The 20,465-nt window shown below is 41.8% G+C and overlaps 2 protein-coding genes and 1 long non-coding RNA gene across 4 annotated transcripts in view; 1 reads left to right on the plus strand and 2 right to left on the minus strand.

Annotated features, from left to right (window-relative positions):
* Window positions 1-8,153, plus strand: part of slc12a2 (solute carrier family 12 member 2) — a 60,730-nt gene extending 52,577 nt beyond the window's left edge. For both annotated transcript variants that reach the window (XM_082157329.1, XM_082157330.1), the window contains 4 exons: window positions 663-749; window positions 1,288-1,423; window positions 4,631-4,698; window positions 5,471-8,153. In XM_082157329.1, coding sequence (XP_082013455.1) covers window positions 663-749; window positions 1,288-1,423; window positions 4,631-4,698; window positions 5,471-5,606 — 427 coding nt within the window. In that variant the 3' untranslated portion in view covers window positions 5,607-8,153. The remainder of the gene's footprint in view (window positions 1-662; window positions 750-1,287; window positions 1,424-4,630; window positions 4,699-5,470) is intronic.
* On the minus strand, window positions 193-656 carry LOC309488926. The gene is made up of 2 exons (XR_014202298.1): window positions 505-656; window positions 193-456 (listed from the first exon to the last, which is right to left on the minus strand). It is a non-coding gene; the product is annotated as an uncharacterized lncRNA (long non-coding RNA).
* Window positions 8,154-8,391: 238 nt separating the features above from the next.
* fbn2a (fibrillin 2a) overlaps window positions 8,392-20,465 on the minus strand; it is a 104,423-nt gene continuing 92,349 nt past the window's right edge. The window contains exons 62-65 of the mRNA XM_082157320.1: window positions 18,169-18,288; window positions 15,047-15,278; window positions 14,252-14,399; window positions 8,392-9,540 (exon numbers count right to left, since the gene is read on the minus strand). Coding sequence (XP_082013446.1) covers window positions 9,223-9,540; window positions 14,252-14,399; window positions 15,047-15,278; window positions 18,169-18,288 — 818 coding nt within the window. The 3' untranslated portion in view covers window positions 8,392-9,222. The remainder of the gene's footprint in view (window positions 9,541-14,251; window positions 14,400-15,046; window positions 15,279-18,168; window positions 18,289-20,465) is intronic.

A 20,465-nucleotide genomic window follows, 5' to 3' on the forward strand; every position in this document is an offset into this window, starting at 1 on the left:
TATTACACATACACATGTAGTGTTATTACAGCATTATTTATATTAGAGTCATAACTGAGAAGAATATGCTTTTCTTTCTTTTTTCTATAGAAGAACACGGTCAACATGCATGACACATGAACTATAAGAATATGCTTTTCTTTGATATTTTACTTCATCTCTCAGATGTCAGGTCTAGTCCTGTAGAGTTGAGATCACACAGACGAGTGAAAGCTGGACCATGAATCATATTAGTATGCGGTTTCTTTTTACATAAAGCGCTCTCTCTATGTGTGTGTGTGTGTGTGTGTGAGACAAATGTTTCCCATTGTCCTCTGCAGCTGCTGCCAGTGCCTTTGTTAGCTATAATTAGCCGTGTTCCAGCGGTAAGGTCTTCATAGAAACTGTGAGAGGTCTTTCACATGTTCAGCTGCACATGTGTGGCTTCATTTCCATGGATGTGTTGAATCTGACACACTGCAGACACACACACACACACACACACACACACACACACACACACACACACACACACACACACCAGTTAAAGCAGAACGGTGCATGTAACCTTTCAGGAGCATTTGAAGAACTGTCTGAGCTGCAAGGAAGCTGTGGCAATATTGTGTGCATTATTTATGATTGCCTGATGAATATGTGATGAGACTTTGTTGCTCTTTCCTCAGCATGGCCACATTGCTCAGCAAGTTCAGGATCGATTTCTCTGACATCACTGTCCTGGGCGACATCAACACAAAGCCCAAGTCAGAGGGGTAAGATCTACACAACACTTCCCAGAAGACATCGCATTACATGAGCTCTAGTGGAGTATTCCTCACAACTGCTTCACTGTTAATCCTTTTCTTTTGTGTGTGTGTGTGTGTGTGTGTGTTAAACATGTCATTGCGACTGCATTTGCGTGCTGGTTTTGTATCTGGATCTTGTTGATATTTTAACATCTAAAAGCAAGAAAAAATCTATTCAGCAATGCATTGATATTTTATTTTGAATCAATCCATGAAAAATCTGAATATACTTTTAACTGTAGGTGGTGTAAACAATGGCCAATCACACTCTATAAAACCCTCGAGCAAGTATCAAAACTTCCATAAACTTCAGAAGGCATATAAACTGCTGCATGAACCAGTGTATGTGGAGCCAGACCTGTCTGTCACGGATCATAGTTTAAAAAAACAACCTGATTTTATAATCGTTGTCAAACAATGACATGACGTGCCTCAAGATTCCCATCATCCCAGTTATCTCATTCCTGAGCTTTCACAATGCCAACCGTGTGTGTTTGCTTCTCAGTCTGACAGAGTTTGCGGAGATGATCGAGCCGTATAAACTGAGAGAAGATGACATGGAGCAGGACGCCGCTGAGAAGATGAAGAGCGAAGAACCCTGGAGAATCACAGACAACGAGCTGGAGCTCTACAAAGCCAAGGTTTCAACACACTCTTTTAACCACAACATCCTAGATAACCCCTCAGAGCAGAGAGCGTGAGAAGTGTAGTGACACCCAAAGCAGAGAATGCGAAAACCACATCACCTGGTCCTCGCCACACGTTTGTCAGGGAATTGTTCTGTGTCATGATTGTGACGCCTTTAAATGTTAGTGTTGATGTAGTTTTTTTTCTTCTTTTTTAAATTAAAACATGCCGTGAAAAGTCAAGGAACACCATGTGAGGCACTTGCTATAGGAAATGCTACTCTTGGATCATTTTTGCTGAAACAGACTCGTGATCACTCACCAGAACAGGTCATGAAGACATTAGTGAGATTTGAACAACGGTCACTAATGTAAACCCTTTGAAATGAATGTTAAATCTTAACCAGGGTCGGGTTGCACCAGCCGTTCGGAAGTTCTTACTTAAATTGGAAGGTAAAGTCCACACTAGAGGAAACTAGTAACCACTAACTAGTTTGTAACCAACTCTGTACTTTATTCCGTCGCACCGCTTGTCTGAAGGCAGAAGGCAGTGAGCCGTGCGCTCCAGGGGTCAGTTCTCGGGTCAGGGGATATTCAGGCTTTAGCACAAACTAAAATTGGGTATTTTTATTTAAGGGAATTAATCAATTATAAAAGCGATTTAAGGGAATAAAGAAAAAGAAAGGCTTATTGTATTAGCGAAAAAATATTTAATTTGATATTCTACATAAAATTATTTAATTCGTTCAATTATTCCTAAATTATTTGTACATTCTCTCTACATGAATCAATTGAAAAAGGCTACATTTTATTAATAAAAAAAAAAAATTTAGTAATTTGCTTCACCGGATATTGTCGGTAGTTGAACATTTCTATTTTAAAACAGTCAAATATTAAATGTTTACTTAATTACATTTTACCTTCATTTTACTTCAATCACTCTGACATTGATGAGCTAGACCGCTGAACTTTAGTCATCCTGAGAAGAGCGGTGTGTGATGGAGCGCGTCAGAGCATCAAGAATACCCAATATACTGCAGTGAATCTCTTATCCGCATCTTAAAGTCCAACTGAAATCAAAATTGACCCCATTTACTTTGTTAGCGCATATTACTAGTCTTGTGGTGAACAATTAATCCGTGCAAGTTAATACACAGAAAAAAATTGTTTGCCGTGGTAATCTTTAATCAAAGTCTGAAAAGTTACTTCCGGTCTGGAATGGCGTTCCTTCTCTGATGATGTAGGTTTGACGGCTTGGTTTGGGAAACGCTTAACCACTCCCCTCAAATCGCTAGTCTGTAATGAGCGAGAGATGGAGAGGAGGAGTGCTAGAGTAAAACCCTGCCCTCTATTCAATATTCCTTTTCACTGGGAAATACGTCACAACACTGGAGAAAAGTCGTTTGCAACTTCCGGTTCACGCGGACTTTAAGTTTATTACCAATAATAATGACAGGTTTGTGAAAGTGTAGAACTCGGTGAGCTCGCGCAAAACACATCTTCAGCACAGCGACTCATTTAAACGCCTCTGATTGGCCGATGCGTTCAACAGACATGTCTGTGATTGGCTACAATGCTCAACGCTGCAAAAGCACGTCGTAAGTACCTTTTAATGCAAAGGGAAAAATAGAAATAAAACTGTAATATGCACTTTTCATGATTAGGTAATCTCGGCTGCTGTAATCTTATTCACATTTGTTTTTCTGATTAATTGTTTTGCTCTATGAGAAACACAAGGCAACAAAATATTCGGGCTTTACTAAAAACATTTGGGGCTTAAGCCCCTTTAGCCCAGCTCTAGCGCTGCTGAGTTCTCTGGGAAGTTTCAAGTTTCATTTATTTATAAAGCACATTTAAAACAACCATGGTTGACTGTTCAAAATTGCCCAAGTCTAACACCAACATTAAAATAAACATTCACAAGATGTTAAAAGCACAAGTCAAATGAGTTTTCAAAAGACTTTAGAACAGCGACCACGGTGTCGGAGTTTAAGAGTAATGCAGTCACGTGACGTTCACTCAGTGATCACTAGCAGACTTCAAGTGAGCAGAAGTTGTTGAAATGCCGTGAATTTCAGTTTATGCTTCATTCTAACTTTTGCCTCGCGGAACTAACAGTAGAAATAAGTTTCCATTTAAATACGATACTTAATCATGAATAACAAGCGTTTTTATATGTAAATGACATTCAGAAACTGTGTTTGAAACAAATAAGGATAAAGAAATAAGTACTGATTTAAAAAAAACTGCTACTGATACATTTTTTGATTATGACTGATTTTATTTGACATACACAACACAGACCAATGGGACAGAGACACACACAGCTGATCTACTCCCTGAACCTGGACTTTACACCTCTGATTATGGAAGTAAAAGTCCTCCTCAGTATCTTTCTCAATCACCTGGATCTGCTAATGAGCAGTTCTTCAGCCAGGAGAGAGAACTGATGAGTGAAATGAGTTCATGGGTGGAATAAACATATGGCAGGACTTTTACTTTCTGACCCTGGCCTGGACTATACACCTCTGCCCATAATGTTGTCTCTCTTAAAATATAAGTGAGTGTAAATGTCATAATCATCATATGTGTCTGAAGGATTGAAGTCTGTTGGGTAAAATAAGAGCTTATTGGTGCAGTTCAGCCGGTCTGCTGTTTCAGTCCGACCGTTACTCCTGATCGGAGGCTTCCCTCAATATTTAGTTTATACGTATTTAGCTTCATCTAATTCTAATGGTGCAATTCAAAGATATTTAGTAGTGCGTAAGTTGTAACTTACAGCTCAGCCTAGTTTGACGTGAATGAGCACCAAGTTACTGGTGCAACCGGCCCCTGAATCCTATATAAATGAAGAAACCCCACTTTTTTGTGATGAGTATTGAGCTGTTTTAGAAAAGAGGACCTGAAATCGAGCCCTGTGGTTCGCCACAAGTGATGGACGCTGCAAACGATGATAGACGAGACATTCCCAGTCTCAAGTTTTGGAGATCGGATATATGGGTTCTCCTGCTGGTCCTGTACCCATCTTAGATCAGGGTATGGGTGTATGGGTGCTGTGTGTCTTTCTCAGATGTTGTTTTCTCCTGCTAAAGTGAGTTCAATAGAATAGTGGAGTAAAATGATGGTGTTTCCTTGTAAAGTCTAGTTTGAAGTGTTTGTTTTCTCGGCTGTTAACAGAGACAGTAACTTCAGTCTTCCTGTGATTGACTTGTGTTTCCTCAGAGTAACCGTCAGATCCGGCTGAACGAGCTGTTGAAGGAGCACTCCAGCACAGCCAACCTCATCGTCATGTAAGTTACGAACCTGAGCGGAGTGATGCAGTGAAAGACTGTTTTATCAGCACGTATGCTCGGCCAGTCAGATTGAAGAACCGTAACTTAACTATGATTCAACTTTGATCTGTGTGTCAGGCTTCGTACAAGGTGCTTAAAGTACTTCAAGTACTTACATTTCAAAAAAGTCAAATTCAAGCAGCGTGAAGCTATAAGTCCTGAAAAACCCTTGAAAACAGCCATATTTACGGAGAGGTACATGAAAAGTGGATTTCAAATTCAAAATATATATGAAAATTCATATAAAAAAATATTTTAAAAACACAAATACAATCTTTTCCTGCAAAATCAACACTGCTGCACGCCTGATAAACCCCCAACTTTACAATATAAAATATTATTTATAGAACAATAATAGCCATTCTAAACTTTGTATTTAATATATATTATTAAATACGTTGTAAGTTGTATTGTGGATACCTTATATCTGAAAAAAAAATCCTAAAGATATTGTTTGATAAGTGCGATCTCGGAGTGTGATCCTTGAAAACCAAATAAGTAGTGCTTACAGTCCTGGACTTCCTTGTACAGTGTCTGAACGAGCCCTGGTTTACTCCGTTCACTCACTGTAATGTTTCCGAAACGGCTGTAGATCCTCAAGGAGAAAATTCATTCGAGAGAGACTTGTGCCTCAGTGCCAGTCTCACTCATTGTCATGATCATGTTTTTTGAGAGAGTTCCTTTCGTTCACTAACGTGTGTGTGTGTGTGTGTGTGTGTGTGTGTGACAGGAGCATGCCGCTGGCCAGGAAAGGAGCCGTCTCCAGCGCTCTGTATATGGCCTGGCTGGACACACTCTCCAAAGACCTGCCGCCAATCCTGTTAGTGCGCGGGAACCATCAGAGCGTCCTCACCTTCTACTCGTAGAGCGCTCGCGCGCACACACACACACACACACACGTGCACACACACGAGTACAGCACATCTGACTGATGATGATGATGATGATGATGACGACAGACGCTCCTCAACGAAGCTGAGACCAGAGCGGTTCTTCCTTCTACGCCAACAGGAGAGATCACGTTTGCTGGTTCACTCGGTCTTCAGCTCTCAGTTTCTGAGCACACGATGTTACACTGATTGTTGTTATCATTGTTATCATTACTATGACTGTCACAACTTTTTGAGTTGTGGATTTATTTTTCCTCTTTCGTACTTTTTTGATTTGCTCTTGATGAAGCAATAATCACCTCATTTCTTATTTTCTCACTTTGAAGAAAAACACGGTTCTTTGCAACACTTTTATAGCCTTGTGGACGTGCCTTCCTGTGCGATCATATTCAACTCTTACATTTTTTTCCCTGACTGGTAATTTATGATCTAGATTTTAGGCTGTTTATTGGGTTTTAAATGTAAATCTTCCTTGATCTGATCCCGCTTCAGCACGAGTGGACTGAGGTCTCCACTGCGCAGCATTAGAAAATACTTTTTTGGCTTTTTTTGTAGTCCGTTTTTATTCCTCTGTTGTTTTTTTTTCTTCAAAGTTTTACGTCTTCCTTTAAGCATTGAATGAGTGGTGGCGTTTTTGCGCAGCGCTCCTCCATGTTCTTGTTCCAGTGATAGACCTGAACTACGGGGTGATTACAATCATCTTTCACGTAGTCTAATGTAAAAAGTCAGAACTTTAACAAAACTATATTAGTTTTCCCTTGTGTACAGTTGAACAGTTTTTGGTTTGACGAAGAGAGGCTGATGGATGAGTGCTGTCTGAAGGGAGGAAAGGAGGAATCCGATCCTAACAATGACCCAAAAGAGAGCAAAGCCCTGGAATCACAGAGAAGACCTTTGCCTTAACAGATGAAATGAGGATTGTTGTTTTTACACGTCGTCTTCAAGCCATACTGGCTAGCTGTAGATTACAGACGATAGATGGACTGATGCCTGAACGAGAATGTAATCCTGGCCGTCTAGGAAAGCTCTCCCATCTTTACACTTTCCTAGTTTTATAAAGCAGTCTGGAATTGTACATTTGTACCTTGATAAAGCACCATCTTCCCTCTCACATAGACAGAATGTTTCCTGCGTTGAATGCGGCTGATTTGTTCCTCTATGCAGATAGACTGCGTGCGACTCGTTGAAATATTGTAATCTAAACTCAGGATTGAGAGCCGGGTTCATCTTTAATGTTGGAGACGTCTGACGTCCAGGATTTCAGTCTGTCCTGTTCCTGAATGTTCTCTGTCTGTCCGGTTGGTTCTTGTGATTTGAATGCTGGGATGTGACCAGATGTTTGTTGTATGGCCCATCATGCCTTAGTTTAAAGCGTTGGTCAGTTTAGCTGCAGTCCAGCTGAATATATGAATATGGAGCGTCTTTGGTTTGGTCTCACTTTGAATCTGGTTCCCGACACTAATAGTTTGCAGGCGCAGTGTGTTGCAGTTCTGTGTATGTTATATTCATGCGATTCACAGCCCTGCCATTTTACCTGTGAAATAATCCATGTGATGAATATATTCACATTTATAGTTCTCCATATAAACTAATATTTAAAAGTTAAATGTGTGTGTGTGCACCGCATGTGTTTTCATTTGAAGTGGGTGAAGTTAGTGAAGCTGATGGTACAATCTTACCTGTTGAAAATCTGTGTTGTTTGTTCGGATGAACGAGTGCTGTACAGACACACCAACGTACGACAAAATCACCAATTCAACTCGTACCTGTTATCTTGAACGATTAATACACTTGTATATTATATGTAGATCTAGAAAAGAAAGTGGGAGAGTGTGTCACTACCATATAATGTGTGTTTCTCACCGATGTAGAAATGCATTAGTTGCAGCTGTAGGTTTCCACACCACGAGGTGCTTTAAAAGTGCCTCTCCACGGTTTCGCTGGGTTTCTGTAGATGAAGACGTTGTTTTGCCCTCGCCATGTCACAGCATTTCTCGTCCTGCAGAATGTGTTGCTAAAGTCTGTCTCACATTTTCTCAGTAGCTTATCGTGTGAAAATGAGTTAACACATCAAGGTCAACGAGTTCCAGCTCTTCACACTATACTTCCTTACTAACTTGTAAATATCTTTTAGCCTAACCAGATTAATCAAAGGAGTGGAATTATAGCAAATTAATATGGTGAAATTATTTATTACAGGTTGTTTTTTGTTTCTTTTATGTTACAGTAGTTTTTAAAATGTTTTTTTTAGTTTGGGTTTAGTCTGCACAATCTTTTTCTTTTTCAATGTTTGGTCACATTTCTATCTTTTATATGCCTTTTAAAGAAATGCTCTGTTGACCAATGGTTTGAGTTTCCTGCTAAACCATGAGGGTGGTTCTGATTGCTTGTGCTGGAACAGTAATGTTTTGATATACTGTACTGTTATTTGTCACATGCTTTTTTCTAACATTTTAACGGTTAAGGGTATCGATGCTTTGTACATCTTTATTGCAATATATAAAAATAAACAAATGATAATCAGTTGTTCTGTTTTTGTTGGTGCCTCTAAATACAGATCCTCCTCTTTCACCACTGGGTCCTAATGATCCTCCTCAACCTCAGAGACATCCTTGTTATCGGCCCTTACCCTCGTGTGCTGGTCAGACAGTGTCCAGTGTTTAAAAGCATAATTTAATGGTGGCAGTGATACACATCACCATATAGTAGGCTTGTACCTACAGACACAGACAGGTGCTTTAAGAGTTAATGAGGCAAGACATACGGTTTAACAGGTTTATTTACTGTTTGGACAATCTACACCCAGTATAATTTACAGTGTAATCTGATATACCTGTATGCTATTATTTATAGTTAAACAAAACATGTTACAATGATCAGAGATAAAGAGAGAGAGAGAGATAAAGAGAGAGAGAGAGAGAGATAAAGAGAGAGAGAATCAGGGCTGGAAATGCAGGTAATAGGGGAGATTTGGGGTATAGAGTTCCAGTTTAAAACAGAGGCTTTCCATCTTATCCACATAATAGCCTCTGCATTTTCTATGCAGAAAATCCCACTATATTTATGTATGAAATTTGCATTTACATTTTGAAAATATATCCCCAACTAGGCCCTTTCAAGCTGCATAAGACTATATCAATCTTGTATATGTATAGTCTTGACTAGAATGTGTGCTTGTGCTTTATGCAGAAAATTGTGTACAATATTATGGGCATTGTAATGTAAACATTTTATGTGAGCATCTATGTTTGTTTTTAAGCCTTTCGAAATTTCCAACCTTAGTAAACGTTTTATTTAATACAAAAAAATATATATATTTAATTGAGTCTTTACGTATTCAGACAATCACCGTGAGAATGTTGGAGAGCAGTGATCTTCTGCTCAGACGTGCTCCTGATCCTCTACTGGAGTGTGATGAGCAGAGCGGGTCGCTCGGGGTCATCAGAACCGCTCCTCTACTGGAGTGTGATGTGGAGTCTAGTGTGATGAGCAGGGCTGGAGCGGGTCGCTCGGGGTCATCAGAACCGCTCCTCTACTGGAGTGTGATGAGCGGGGCTGGAGTGGGTCGCTCGGGGTCATCAGAACCGCTCCTCTACTGGAGTGTGATGTGGAGTGTGATGAGCAGGGCTGGAGCGGGTCGCTCGGGGTCATCAGAACTTCTGATCTGCAGGGTGTAGTGTGTCCTTGAGGAGGTCCTGTGTGTGCGGTGCAGGTAACTGACCCCCACCCGCTGTCTGATCTGGAAGAGCCCGTCCCGGTTTCCGGCTGTGATGGAGTAGGTCTCGCGCTGGACGAGGGATTGGACTGCAGGCACCAGCTCCAGGACGGCTGCTCTGGGTTTGAGTTGAGAACGCTTGAGAAGTAACTTCAGCGGCTGATCCACGTCCACACTGGCCAGACTAACTCCTTCCTTTAGGAACAGCAGAATATTATATTACAGTTATGAGGATCAGTGAACAGACATCCACATGCAACAATAATTTAGAAGAGGAATGCGCATGCGTGTTGTGTTGATTCGCATTTTTGTTGCTTACACAAAGACCAGTTTCAAAAGTTTGCGTTCCCTTTAAAGGGAACTCGTGTTGCGTCGAGATGACGCTATGGGGAACACATTGTATTTGAGAAAATAAGTGTGTACATTTACCACCTTATTCCAAATACAGGCATATTTATTTCATATATGTTATAATCTTACTAAGTTACAGGTTTATTTTATTATCATAACTGGTCTCCAGACTGTGTGTCTGTGTATGCTTAATTAGTCACAGAGCGCAGGCGTCTCGCCTCTAGGTTTCAGTTTCATTCAATTGATGGTCAGGACTGGTACGCCTTGCCGGTTAGTGACTATAAACTAGCATTGTTAGTAATTCAGATCAAGAATTTATATCACATGATTGTGTAATTTCATTAGTTAATTCTGGTGTTTTGTGTTTTCATTGCAGGTTTAAACCTAACCTAACTAGCTAACTGCTATGTAACGTCACTAATATCCAGCTGACAGGCCAGCTTAGCGGTAGCAACCAGGCTACCTAGTTTGTGGATGATTATTGTGTTTGTGTGCGCAATAAAAGCTCATAAAGTGACTCGAGTTGTATCCGCCGTACTTGTCCTGAAACCCTTCCAGTGGGTAGTTTATTGAGCTATAGCAGGTAGCTTAGTAGAAAACTGGACAGTGGCGGAATGTCAGATGCGGGTGACGTCACGAACCAGGAAGCTATAAAGCCTGCTCGAAAACAGAGAGCGTCAGCTTCTGTGTCTTCAGTAGCACTCTCTGTGAAACTGTCCCATTATTTGGTGTTGTTTGTCTTTATATCATATCTATATATATATATATATATATATATATATATATATAAGCATTATGGCGAGCAAGCAGCAGTTTAGACAGTGTGTGCACCCCTGCCTGCGTTATTTAACGGCTGGGGACACTCACGTTCTTTGTGTTGCTTGTTTGGGTGAGGAGCATGCCCAGTCAGTACTCGAGGGTGCTGGCTGTCAGCATTGTGACGCGCTTCCATTGCGTACGCATCCATCCATCCCGCCTGGCGTTCTTTCGCGAGGACGTCCAGGTTCGCGTTCCTCAGGGCTCTGGTCCCGCTGCTGCCGAGGCATAGCGGCGATCGCAGTCTTGGGGTTTGCAAATGTATCTATCAGAGGGGTTTGAGACGGGCCCAGCCTTATCTCAGCCCTCACCTGATAGATCTAGTGCCTCTTCTCAGGGTTAGAGTTCTCAACGGGTCGGGTCGGCCCGACAAACCCGACGGGACCCGCGGGTTCGGGTCGAAAATATAAGCAAATGACTCGGGTCGGGTCGGACCTCGGGCTTAATCTTTTCCGCTCAGTAAAAAAAACCAAAAAAACATTTATTAATCATCGCTGCCGTTCACCGTAAAGAAAGTCTGGCTGCTGCTGCTGTGCATCATGGAGAGGGGCGGGGGCAGACGCTGCTGCGTGCACGCCTTTAGCCTGGAGAAGAAGATGGAGTTGGTGAAAGTAAACTTGCTGCAGGTGAATTCACCGTCGCTGCAGGTGAATTCACCGTCGCTACTACAGCCTATTTATATATTTAAAGTTTATTGTTTCAGTTGTTTGTATTGTTAAAAGGCGTGAACATTAAAGGTTGATTTGAATTCGCGTCTGCTGGTCATGATAATACGTGTATGAGAAAAAAAAATTCCGCCGCGGGCCGGGTTCGGGCAGATAATTCATGTTGATGTGTCGGGTTACATCGGGCCCGGGCTTTAAAAGCCACGGGCCGGGTCGGGTCGGGTTGTAATTTTCAGGCCCGTTGAGAACTCTACTCAGGGTTTGGAAGCACGCGCTGCGGTTCCTTCCACCCCGATGGAGGCACCAATATTGCAACTATCCAGTTCTGAGGAGCTGGATGTTGTCAGTATTGATGTTGAGTCTGAGGATTCGCCACCTCAGTCTCATGCTTTTGAAGAGCTTATTGAGGTAGTGACCAGAGCAGTCGAAAGACTTAGTATTGAGTGGCCAGCTGATAAGCAGGAGCCCACGAGATCACAGCCTCAACACCGGAGCCTTCCGTTTTTCCCCGATCTCCACACTGAGGTGTCGAGATCGTGGGAGAAACCAGTTTCATATAGAGTGTTTAGTTCTCAAACATCTAACTATTCATCTATATCCAACTATAGAGAGCATGGTTATGGGGAGATGCCGAAGGTGGAGGAGACGCTTGCAAGCTATCTCTCTCCAGCGATGGCATCTTCCCTAAAGGTACCGGTATTGCCCACCAAGCCAGTCAGAACAACATCTTTGCTGGTGGGCAAAGCCTCTTCTGCCGCTGGTCAAGCTGCGGCTTGTCTCCACACTATGTCTTTGTTACAAGCTTATCAGGCAGAATTATTGGGAGATTTGGATGAGAATGAGGGTATTGGTCCTGTGGTTGTATGTGAACTTCATCGAGCCACAGATCTGTCTCTCAGGGCCACCAAGGAGACGGCAAAATCTATCGGCCGTTCTATGGCAGCCCTGGTGGCCACTGAGAGGCATCTGTGGCTCAACCTCAGCAATATTAAGGAGAAAGAGAAGAATTTTCTGATGGATGCTCCTCTTTCCACTTCTGGTCTCTTTGGCAATGCTGTTAATTCTGCCGTTGAGAAATTTCAAGAGGCATCTAAACAGGCAGCCGCCTTTCAGAAGCTCTTCCCCTGTCGTTCTCATCATGAGGCTGAGCAGCCTCCCCGATCTAGTGTCTCTCCTCGACGGGCCTCCTCTGGAGCTACCCGTCAGGAGGGACCTTCTGTCCCAAGCGGAGGGCTCAATATTTCACCCCCGACCAGAACTGTGAACCTGTGGGTTTGGCCTCTGAGGGGGCCCAGCTCATAGGGTCAGGTCTCTCAACTGAGGTTGTAGAGACCATTCTACATTCCAGAGCTCCCTCCACGAGAAACTTTATGCCCTGAAGTGGAGAGTTTTCACTTCTTGGTGTAGTGACCGTCGGTTGGACCCAGTTAACTGCCCAGTTGGTACAGTGCTGGAGTTCCTGCAGGAGCGGTTCACTTCAGGTCTAACCCCGTCCACCTTAAAGGTTTATGTGGCGGCCATAGGTGCTTACCACATTCCTTTGGGTGGAATGTCTTTGGGGAAGGACCCTCTGGTATCTCGTTTCCTCCGTGGCACGCTGAGGCCTGCAGCTCGTTCCAGGCTGCCCACTTGGGACTTGGCTATTGCTCTCCAAGGCCTTTCCCTGGCCCCTTTCGAGCCTATTTGCTATGCTCAGTTAGATGCTTATGTCTACAGAGCTGCCCTGTGGCGTAAAACTGATCAACTGTTTGTGTGTTTTGGGTCCCCAAATAAGGGGTCCCCTGCACCTAAGCAAAGAATGAGCAAGTGGGTGGTTGAGGCCATTTGACTTGCTTATGAGACGGCCGGACAGCCTTCTCCTATGTCCGGTCTCACTCTACATGGAGTATGGCGGCCTCCAAGGCCCTTAGATCAGGAGTTTCCCTTCAGGACGTTTGTGATGCGGCAGGCTGGTCCTCACCGCACACTTTCGTCAGATTTTACTCTCTGGACTTGGACTCTACACCAGGGTCTCAGGTTTTGTCATCCTAGTGCGTCTCACTTGATTTCATTTGATTTCATTGTGTCACCTTGCCATATCTCCTTCAAGCCTGCCAGCGACTACTTCAGACTGTACGAAGCTGACGGTCTCTGTTTTCCAGCAGGCTTTATAGCTTCCTGGTTCGTGACGTCACCCGCATCTGACGTTCTGCTTACACCATTGGACTGATTTTACATGTGCTTCAAGACATCATCACGCAAAGCGTTCCCCATAGCGTCAATCTCGACTCAACGCTCATTCCCTCTTCAGGGAACCGAGGTTACAGTCGTAACCGAGGCGTTTTCAGGCACCCCAAAAAAACCCACAGTTGTCGTGTAAATGAACGACCAAAATGCATAAAACTTTTTACATTTTTAGTTTAAAAATTACTGTTAGGGGCTATTTACACAACACTGTTTTCAAGGGTTAGTTCACCCAAAAACGAGAATTCTGTCATTAATTACTCACCCTCATGTTGTTCCAAACCTGTAAGACTTGCGTTCATCATCAGAACACAAATGAAGATCTTTTTGATGAAATCTGAGGGCTTTCTGTCCCTCTATTGACAGCTACGCAACTACTACCTTTCTGGGGCTTGAAAGTGGTAAAATGTGGAGTGGGTTAACCTCAATTTATGAAGTGACCCGAGTGCTTTGTTTGCACAAAAAACATAATTTACCACTTTATTTACAAAAGATGAATCTCCTGCGTGCATTGATAAGAGCACCATGACGCATGCGTGTTGTGTTGATGCAAGAGCAGACTTTGTTGTGTGAATGCACATTGGAGATTGGAGTCACATGGATTACTTTAATGATGTCTTTACTGCCTTTCTGAGGACTTGAAAGTGGTAGTTGTGTCAAATGTAGGGGCAAAAAGCTCTCAGATTTCGTCAAAAACTTTGTGAACATTTGTGTTCTGAAGATGAACGAAAGGCTTACGGGTTTGGAACGACATGAGGGTGAGTAATTAATGACAGAATTAATGACATTTTTGGATGAATTAGCCCCTTTAAGTAATTGCTCTTGATTTTTTTCTTTCTCTTTTCTTTTACCTGTGTGAAGTTTGAAGTGTGTCTTCTCCTGACAATTTTCTTATGGTGTCCATTGGTTTTGCAGCCAAAGCAAGTTTCAGGAGAAAGAGCGTTTTCTTCTTCTAGTCCAAGTTCACCACCTCCAAAACCAGCAGCAGATACACAGTGCCTGCAGGAACACACTCATTCAATCTCACTGATGAGAAAGATCCAAATATAAGACTAATAAATCACACAGAATTCTGGCTACATGTATTTCTACCCATGTCATTCACATTTAGCAGACACTTTTGTCCAATGGGACAAAAAAAAGCAAAAGACAGCTTTCCCACTGTTTGCATGGTAATAAACTAAAGGATCAAGCACCGATTAAATGTTTTATTTTCATGACAATTGTCTTTCTTATGTTTCATTACTGTAATAAAAAAAACTGTAATAAAAAAAAACTAGTTAATTTCCCTGTAATCCATCTGAAAATTTTTCTAAGTCCCATAATCATCAATGAAGATCCTTATCATTACTGTAATATATTTTTTTTTATTGTATTACACAAAATAGTATAATAATCAATCAGTGAAAAACACGAAATAAAGAGAAGTATAATCTTTTTTTTTTTAATCCAGCCATGTTGAGCCGGTTTCATTAGATGTGGCCAAAAAAAAAAAGTTTAATAATTTATAATATTACAATGAGATCCCTATTACTTGTCCACTATCCACTATTCAACTATAACCTGTCTTGCTATGTAAATCTTCCACATGACTGTAGTTTGAGCGCTAATATGATGAAGTGTAACAGTATTTGGTGCAGACTCACCCCTGTCCCGCTCTGTAATATCCCACAGGACATCCGCACACGAATCCCCCCTGTGTGTTTGAGCAGGCGTATCTGCAGGGGCTCATGGAGGACACACACTCGTCCACATCTTCACAGCTCGTGGACACTGGGTCGAAGGTGAAGCCAGATGGACAGCCACACTTAAAGCTGCCCAGCGTGTTGAAACAGGAAGCTGAACCACAGTTGCCCGGGTTCAAGCACTCATTGTCATCTGCAGTTCAGAAAAACAGGAAAGAATCACAGATTGTAGGAAAGATCAAATATAAACGGTTTAACTTTGATTTAAAAATGTGTGTCAGTTCTGATTTGATTTGGCAAGCTGTTCCAAAGTTTAGGAGCGGATACCCAAGTACGTTAGAATGTCCAGGAAATAAAAGCATGGATCATCAAAATGATAAAAAAATAGAAAATACCATTTTCACCAAGACTCGCAATTGATACAAACTTGATTTTACAAACTGATTAACTTGCTATCAAGCTTTAGAGCACTGTCCAGGGGTGCGTTTTCCGTACAACGCCGTAACTCTCTGCTTCACTACCATAGTACGAAGCATCGTTGAAGAAATCAACTAGCTAGTCACAACTGTTTCCTGAAACCATATTGTCGCAAATTGGTCATTCAACCACGTTGGTTAATGATGTCACACAGGTGGTGGAGTAATAAACAGTTTTATTAAAAGAAGTTGAGATTGAATTACAGTTTTTCTCGATTGCTTAAACACATTTCTTGAAACTATGCCTCATATTCTCAAAACTGTAAACACAAATCCATAACGTCTCACCCAATTCCCCAAACATCCTAAATTCAGGTCAAAATGAAGCTCTACACTCAAAACCATTCACTCTTGCTGAAAAACCCAACTTTGCCCTCAGACAGGACACACAAGCCCTCAAAATCACACACACTACAACATAGTCTAACACACTGGTGCAATAAATTCAAAACAACATTTCCAAAACTGGTAAGTTATGTTGCTTGTGGTTCCCACAAAAACAATGTACACAGTGTACATCCCAACCAACACAAAGTTGTACATACAGTGGTCTACATACAAAACAACAGAAGAATTGACTGTATACAGTTACAGTAAAAAAAAAAATCCAATGTTGGCATCCATTGCACCATTGAAGAGCTGACCTGTTGCCCTTTATGCTAAAGCTCTGATTGCTAATTGTAAAGCTGTGTGACGGGTGTTTGCCCATGTGATGAGTCAGTGTGTATATTTGAATGGCAGTGTGTTCCTTGTGAAAACAAGAGATTTTCTGCATGAAAATTGTGCCAAAAGCAGAGAATTGTGTGTAGTGTTTTGAAAAAAGTGTGTTTTAGAAGTACAATTTGAGTGTAAAGCAGGAATTGTGCTTGTAGTTTAGCAGAATTGGTTCAGGGGGTTGGTGAATGAGTTACATGTTGTGGTCATTGTGTCTCAAGTACCAGAAAATGTGTGTAAACAATCGAGAAAAACTGTAAGATGTGTGTGACCATCATATGACAGTAAAAGAGCACACACAAACCTTATTCTAATATGGAATTGTATTGGAATGGTAAAGAATGTTGGTACGTGACAGGAGGGCCTCCACTCAAGGTTACAATATGATGAACAAGTCTAAGAATGTTTCATGTATGGTTGAAATACCATCATTGGCCTAGAAAGATAACAATCTGGGAGTCAAGACTATAAAGGATGCCCTCCCTTCACTGTCACACTGCAGCCACTCTGTGTGACTGTACGACTGCTGGCCTTTTCTTGCAAGAAAATAAACCTCATCAAAGACTATTGGAATGTTTGTCTCTTATTCAGTGATAGAATTGTGTTTGCCACCACTCCTCCCTGAAGGTTCTCGAGGCGACGGTGAAGCGACTCAAATTTGGCCTTACCCGTAGCCCAGCCTCCCTCATAGTCATACCTTGACAAAGACATGGGCAACTAGAGTGGATTGAATTTCATCTGAGACTGCTTGTCTTCTTGCCCTTCCTTCCTCCTCCTCCTCCTCCTTATCCCTCCTCGATTTCTTCCTTCATGTCTTTCTGGATCCATTGTTCCAAAACTCAATAAACTGATTTGGGCCCTTTTATCTATCTATTGAAGGATCTGATTGATGTGTGTTCAATTTTGACTTGTGTGCTAACTGAGCTGAAGCTGTGCTGACTTGAGTGAACAATATTGAATGCTAGTGCTTTCTAAATGACAATATGGTGTAGGCAATGAGAAATGAAGGGATTTGTGTGTAGAGTTTTGCAGTGACAGTTCAACAAATCTGACTCGTGTCAAAACAGGAAATAGTGTTTATAGTTTAGGGAAATGGGTGTGCCTTTTGATAAATGGCATTATGGTTTTGAAATTTTAGTTCAAAAGCCTGGTTATAGTGTTTAAGCAATCAAGAAAAACTGTAATGCTTGATGTTTTGCTATAAATTACAGACATGCATCTGAGAACTATTTCTCATTTTTCTCAGTTATTTTGCTTTATTTCCAGATTCAATCATAGGCTCGTTCTTACATAGTAGAGCTCGTCCAGACATGCGCACTTTCAAAAACTGCTTTAAATCTCGACAAACTAAAAGACGTAAATGACATTTGTATGTATTCTAAATAAAAGATATACAGATTGTACTGAATGTCAGCTTGCTTATTTGGCTCAAGATCAGGATTTATTGAGTCTACGTCATGCAAACAAGAAACCGCTTCTAACCACAGGTTGAGATCTGTCGCTCCAAACACACAACTGTGCGATGCTGTTTGCGAATGTTCGTCTGAACAATGTTTTCGGGAAACACCGACTCGTTGAACTGCTGATAACGACGGAACTTATGATCATAGTTGGCTAATGATGCTTTCGGGAAACACACCCCTGAAGGACTCCCATATTTTTCACATAAGGCTTGACATAGGGTGTTAAGACAGTGAGATTTCAGTTAGGTCTGCTCTAAATGCAACAATCTCTGTTTTACTCCCATTTAAGCTTAGGTTGCAAAGTTTAGGTTTAGGGTATAGCATATACAGTTTGTATAGTATAAAAATGATGTCTATGGAAAGTGCCCATAAAACTTGGAAACCCAACAATTGTGTGTGTGTGTGTGTGTGTGTGTGTGTGTACACTAACCCACACACTGGTTCCACTGCTGGTGTTGAGTGTATCCCTGTGGACAGCTGCAGCGGAAACCACCCGCAACATTCTGACAGCCAAACTGACACCTGTGATCACGCACACACTCATCTATATCTGAGAGAAAGAGAGAGAAACAGCAGTCAATTACATTATGTAACGTAATTCATGCATCTCACATAGTATAGTGCAGTGGCCTCGTAAACAGTACGCTGGACACTTCAGTGCTTTCACACTTCCATTGCTTGGTCTGCACCGAGTGTGATTCCTCCCCTCATCCTCCCCAGTCTCTTCACATTGTGCTTTTGGATCAAAACCATGGTGTACATGCGTCATCAACGGGTTTGTGTTTGTATGCCGTGCATGTACCATAAGAGACATAAGAGATGAGGAGAATGCTAAAAACACCTTTTCAAGCAAACTTTAGGTTTAGAAAACAGTGTTCATATCCAAATGAACTTCACATCACTCGTATGTTCATATCATGCAAAAGGAGTTTGTGAGTGCACCAAATGCCAGTGTGAAAGAACCTACAAGGCCATAGTGGATGACATAATTGAGCAAGATCCATTTGTTAGCAGGGAACGTAACCAACAAAGACTCGTACAGTGACTAAGTGGATCTAGTGCTGGTCAAGTTGTACACACAAAGATCTTTCGGCTTGGCATTTGTGAGCAAGAGAAATCTGTGGTTGAATCTGCCCACAATGGCTATAATGGATAAATGACATACTCTTGATCAGCCAGCAGAACCCAAGAGTCTGTTTGGATGTGATGCAACAAAGGTTTGAAGCGAAGAGAAAGAGAACTGGAAGCTTTTGAATCTTCTGCTTGTGGTCCCGGCCAACCCAACACTACACTACCTATTGGAGCTACACTACTGGACTACCAATGAGGTTCATTCTCGTGTTACGCAGCACGTTTGATCTTCAGCAAGAACCAATGAGGTTCATTCTCGTGTTACGCAGCACGTTTAAGATTCTGCAAGAACCAATGAGGTTCATTCTCGTGTTATGCAGCACGTTTGATCTTCAGCAAGAACCAATGAGGTTAATTCTCGTGTTACGTAGCAAGTTTAAGATTCTGCAAGAATAAATATGGTTCATTCTCGTGTTACGCAGTAGTTTGACCGTTACGCAGCACATTTGAGCTTCCGCAAGAACCAATGACGTTAATTTTCATGTTACGCAGCACGTTTGAGCTTCCGCAAGAACCAATGAGGTTTACTCTCATGTTACGCAGCACATTTGAGATTCTGCAAGAACCAATGAGATTTATTCTCGCACTTTTTATCTTCAGCAAGTACATATGAGGTTCATTCTCGTGTTACGCAGCACATTTGAGCTTCAGCAAGAACCAATGAGGTTTACTCTCATGTTACGCAGTACGTTTGAGAATCTGCAAGAACCAATGAGGTTTATTCTCGCACTTTTTTTCTTCAGCAAGAACCAATGAGGTTCATTCTCGTGTTACGCAGCACGTTTGAGCTTCTGTAAGAGCCAATGAGGTTCATTCTCGCACATTTGAGTTTCAGCAAGAACCAATGAGGTTCATTCTCATTTTACACAGCACATTAGAGCTTCTGCAAGAACCAACAAGGTTCATTCTCGTGTTATGTAGCACGTTTGAGCTTCTGCATTAACCAATGAGGTTCATTATCGTGTGTTTCGCGGCACGTTTGTGTTTCAGCAAGAATTCTGGTTCATTCTCGTGTTACGCAGATTCAAGATTCGTTGTTATGCAGCACGTTTGATCTTCAGCAAGAACCAATGAGGTTAATTCTCGTGTTACGTAGCAAGTTTGAGATTCTGCAAGAACCAATAAGGTTCATTCTCTTGTTCGCAGTAGTTTGACCTTCTGCAAGTACATATGAGGTTCATTCTTGTGTTACGCAGCACATTTGAGCTTCCGCAAGAACCAATGACGTTAATTTTCATGTTACGCAGCACGTTTGAGCTTCCGCAAGAACCAATGAGGTTTACTCTCATGTTACGCAGCACATTTGAGATTCTGCAAGAACCAATGAGATTTATTCTCGCACTTTTTATCTTCAGCAAGTACATATGAGGTTCATTCTCGTGTTACGCAGCACATTTGAGCTTCAGCAAGAACCAATGAGGTTTACTCTCATGTTACGCAGTACGTTTGAGAATCTGCAAGAACCAATGAGGTTTATTCTCGCACTTTTTTTCTTCAGCAAGAACCAATGAGGTTCATTCTCGTGTTACGCAGCACGTTTGAGCTTCTGTAAGAGCCAATGAGGTTCATTCTCGCACATTTGAGTTTCAGCAAGAA

This window comes from Leuciscus leuciscus, assembly GCF_965113295.1.
Source record: "Leuciscus leuciscus genome assembly, chromosome: 24".
Lineage (NCBI taxonomy): Eukaryota > Metazoa > Chordata > Actinopteri > Cypriniformes > Leuciscidae > Leuciscus > Leuciscus leuciscus.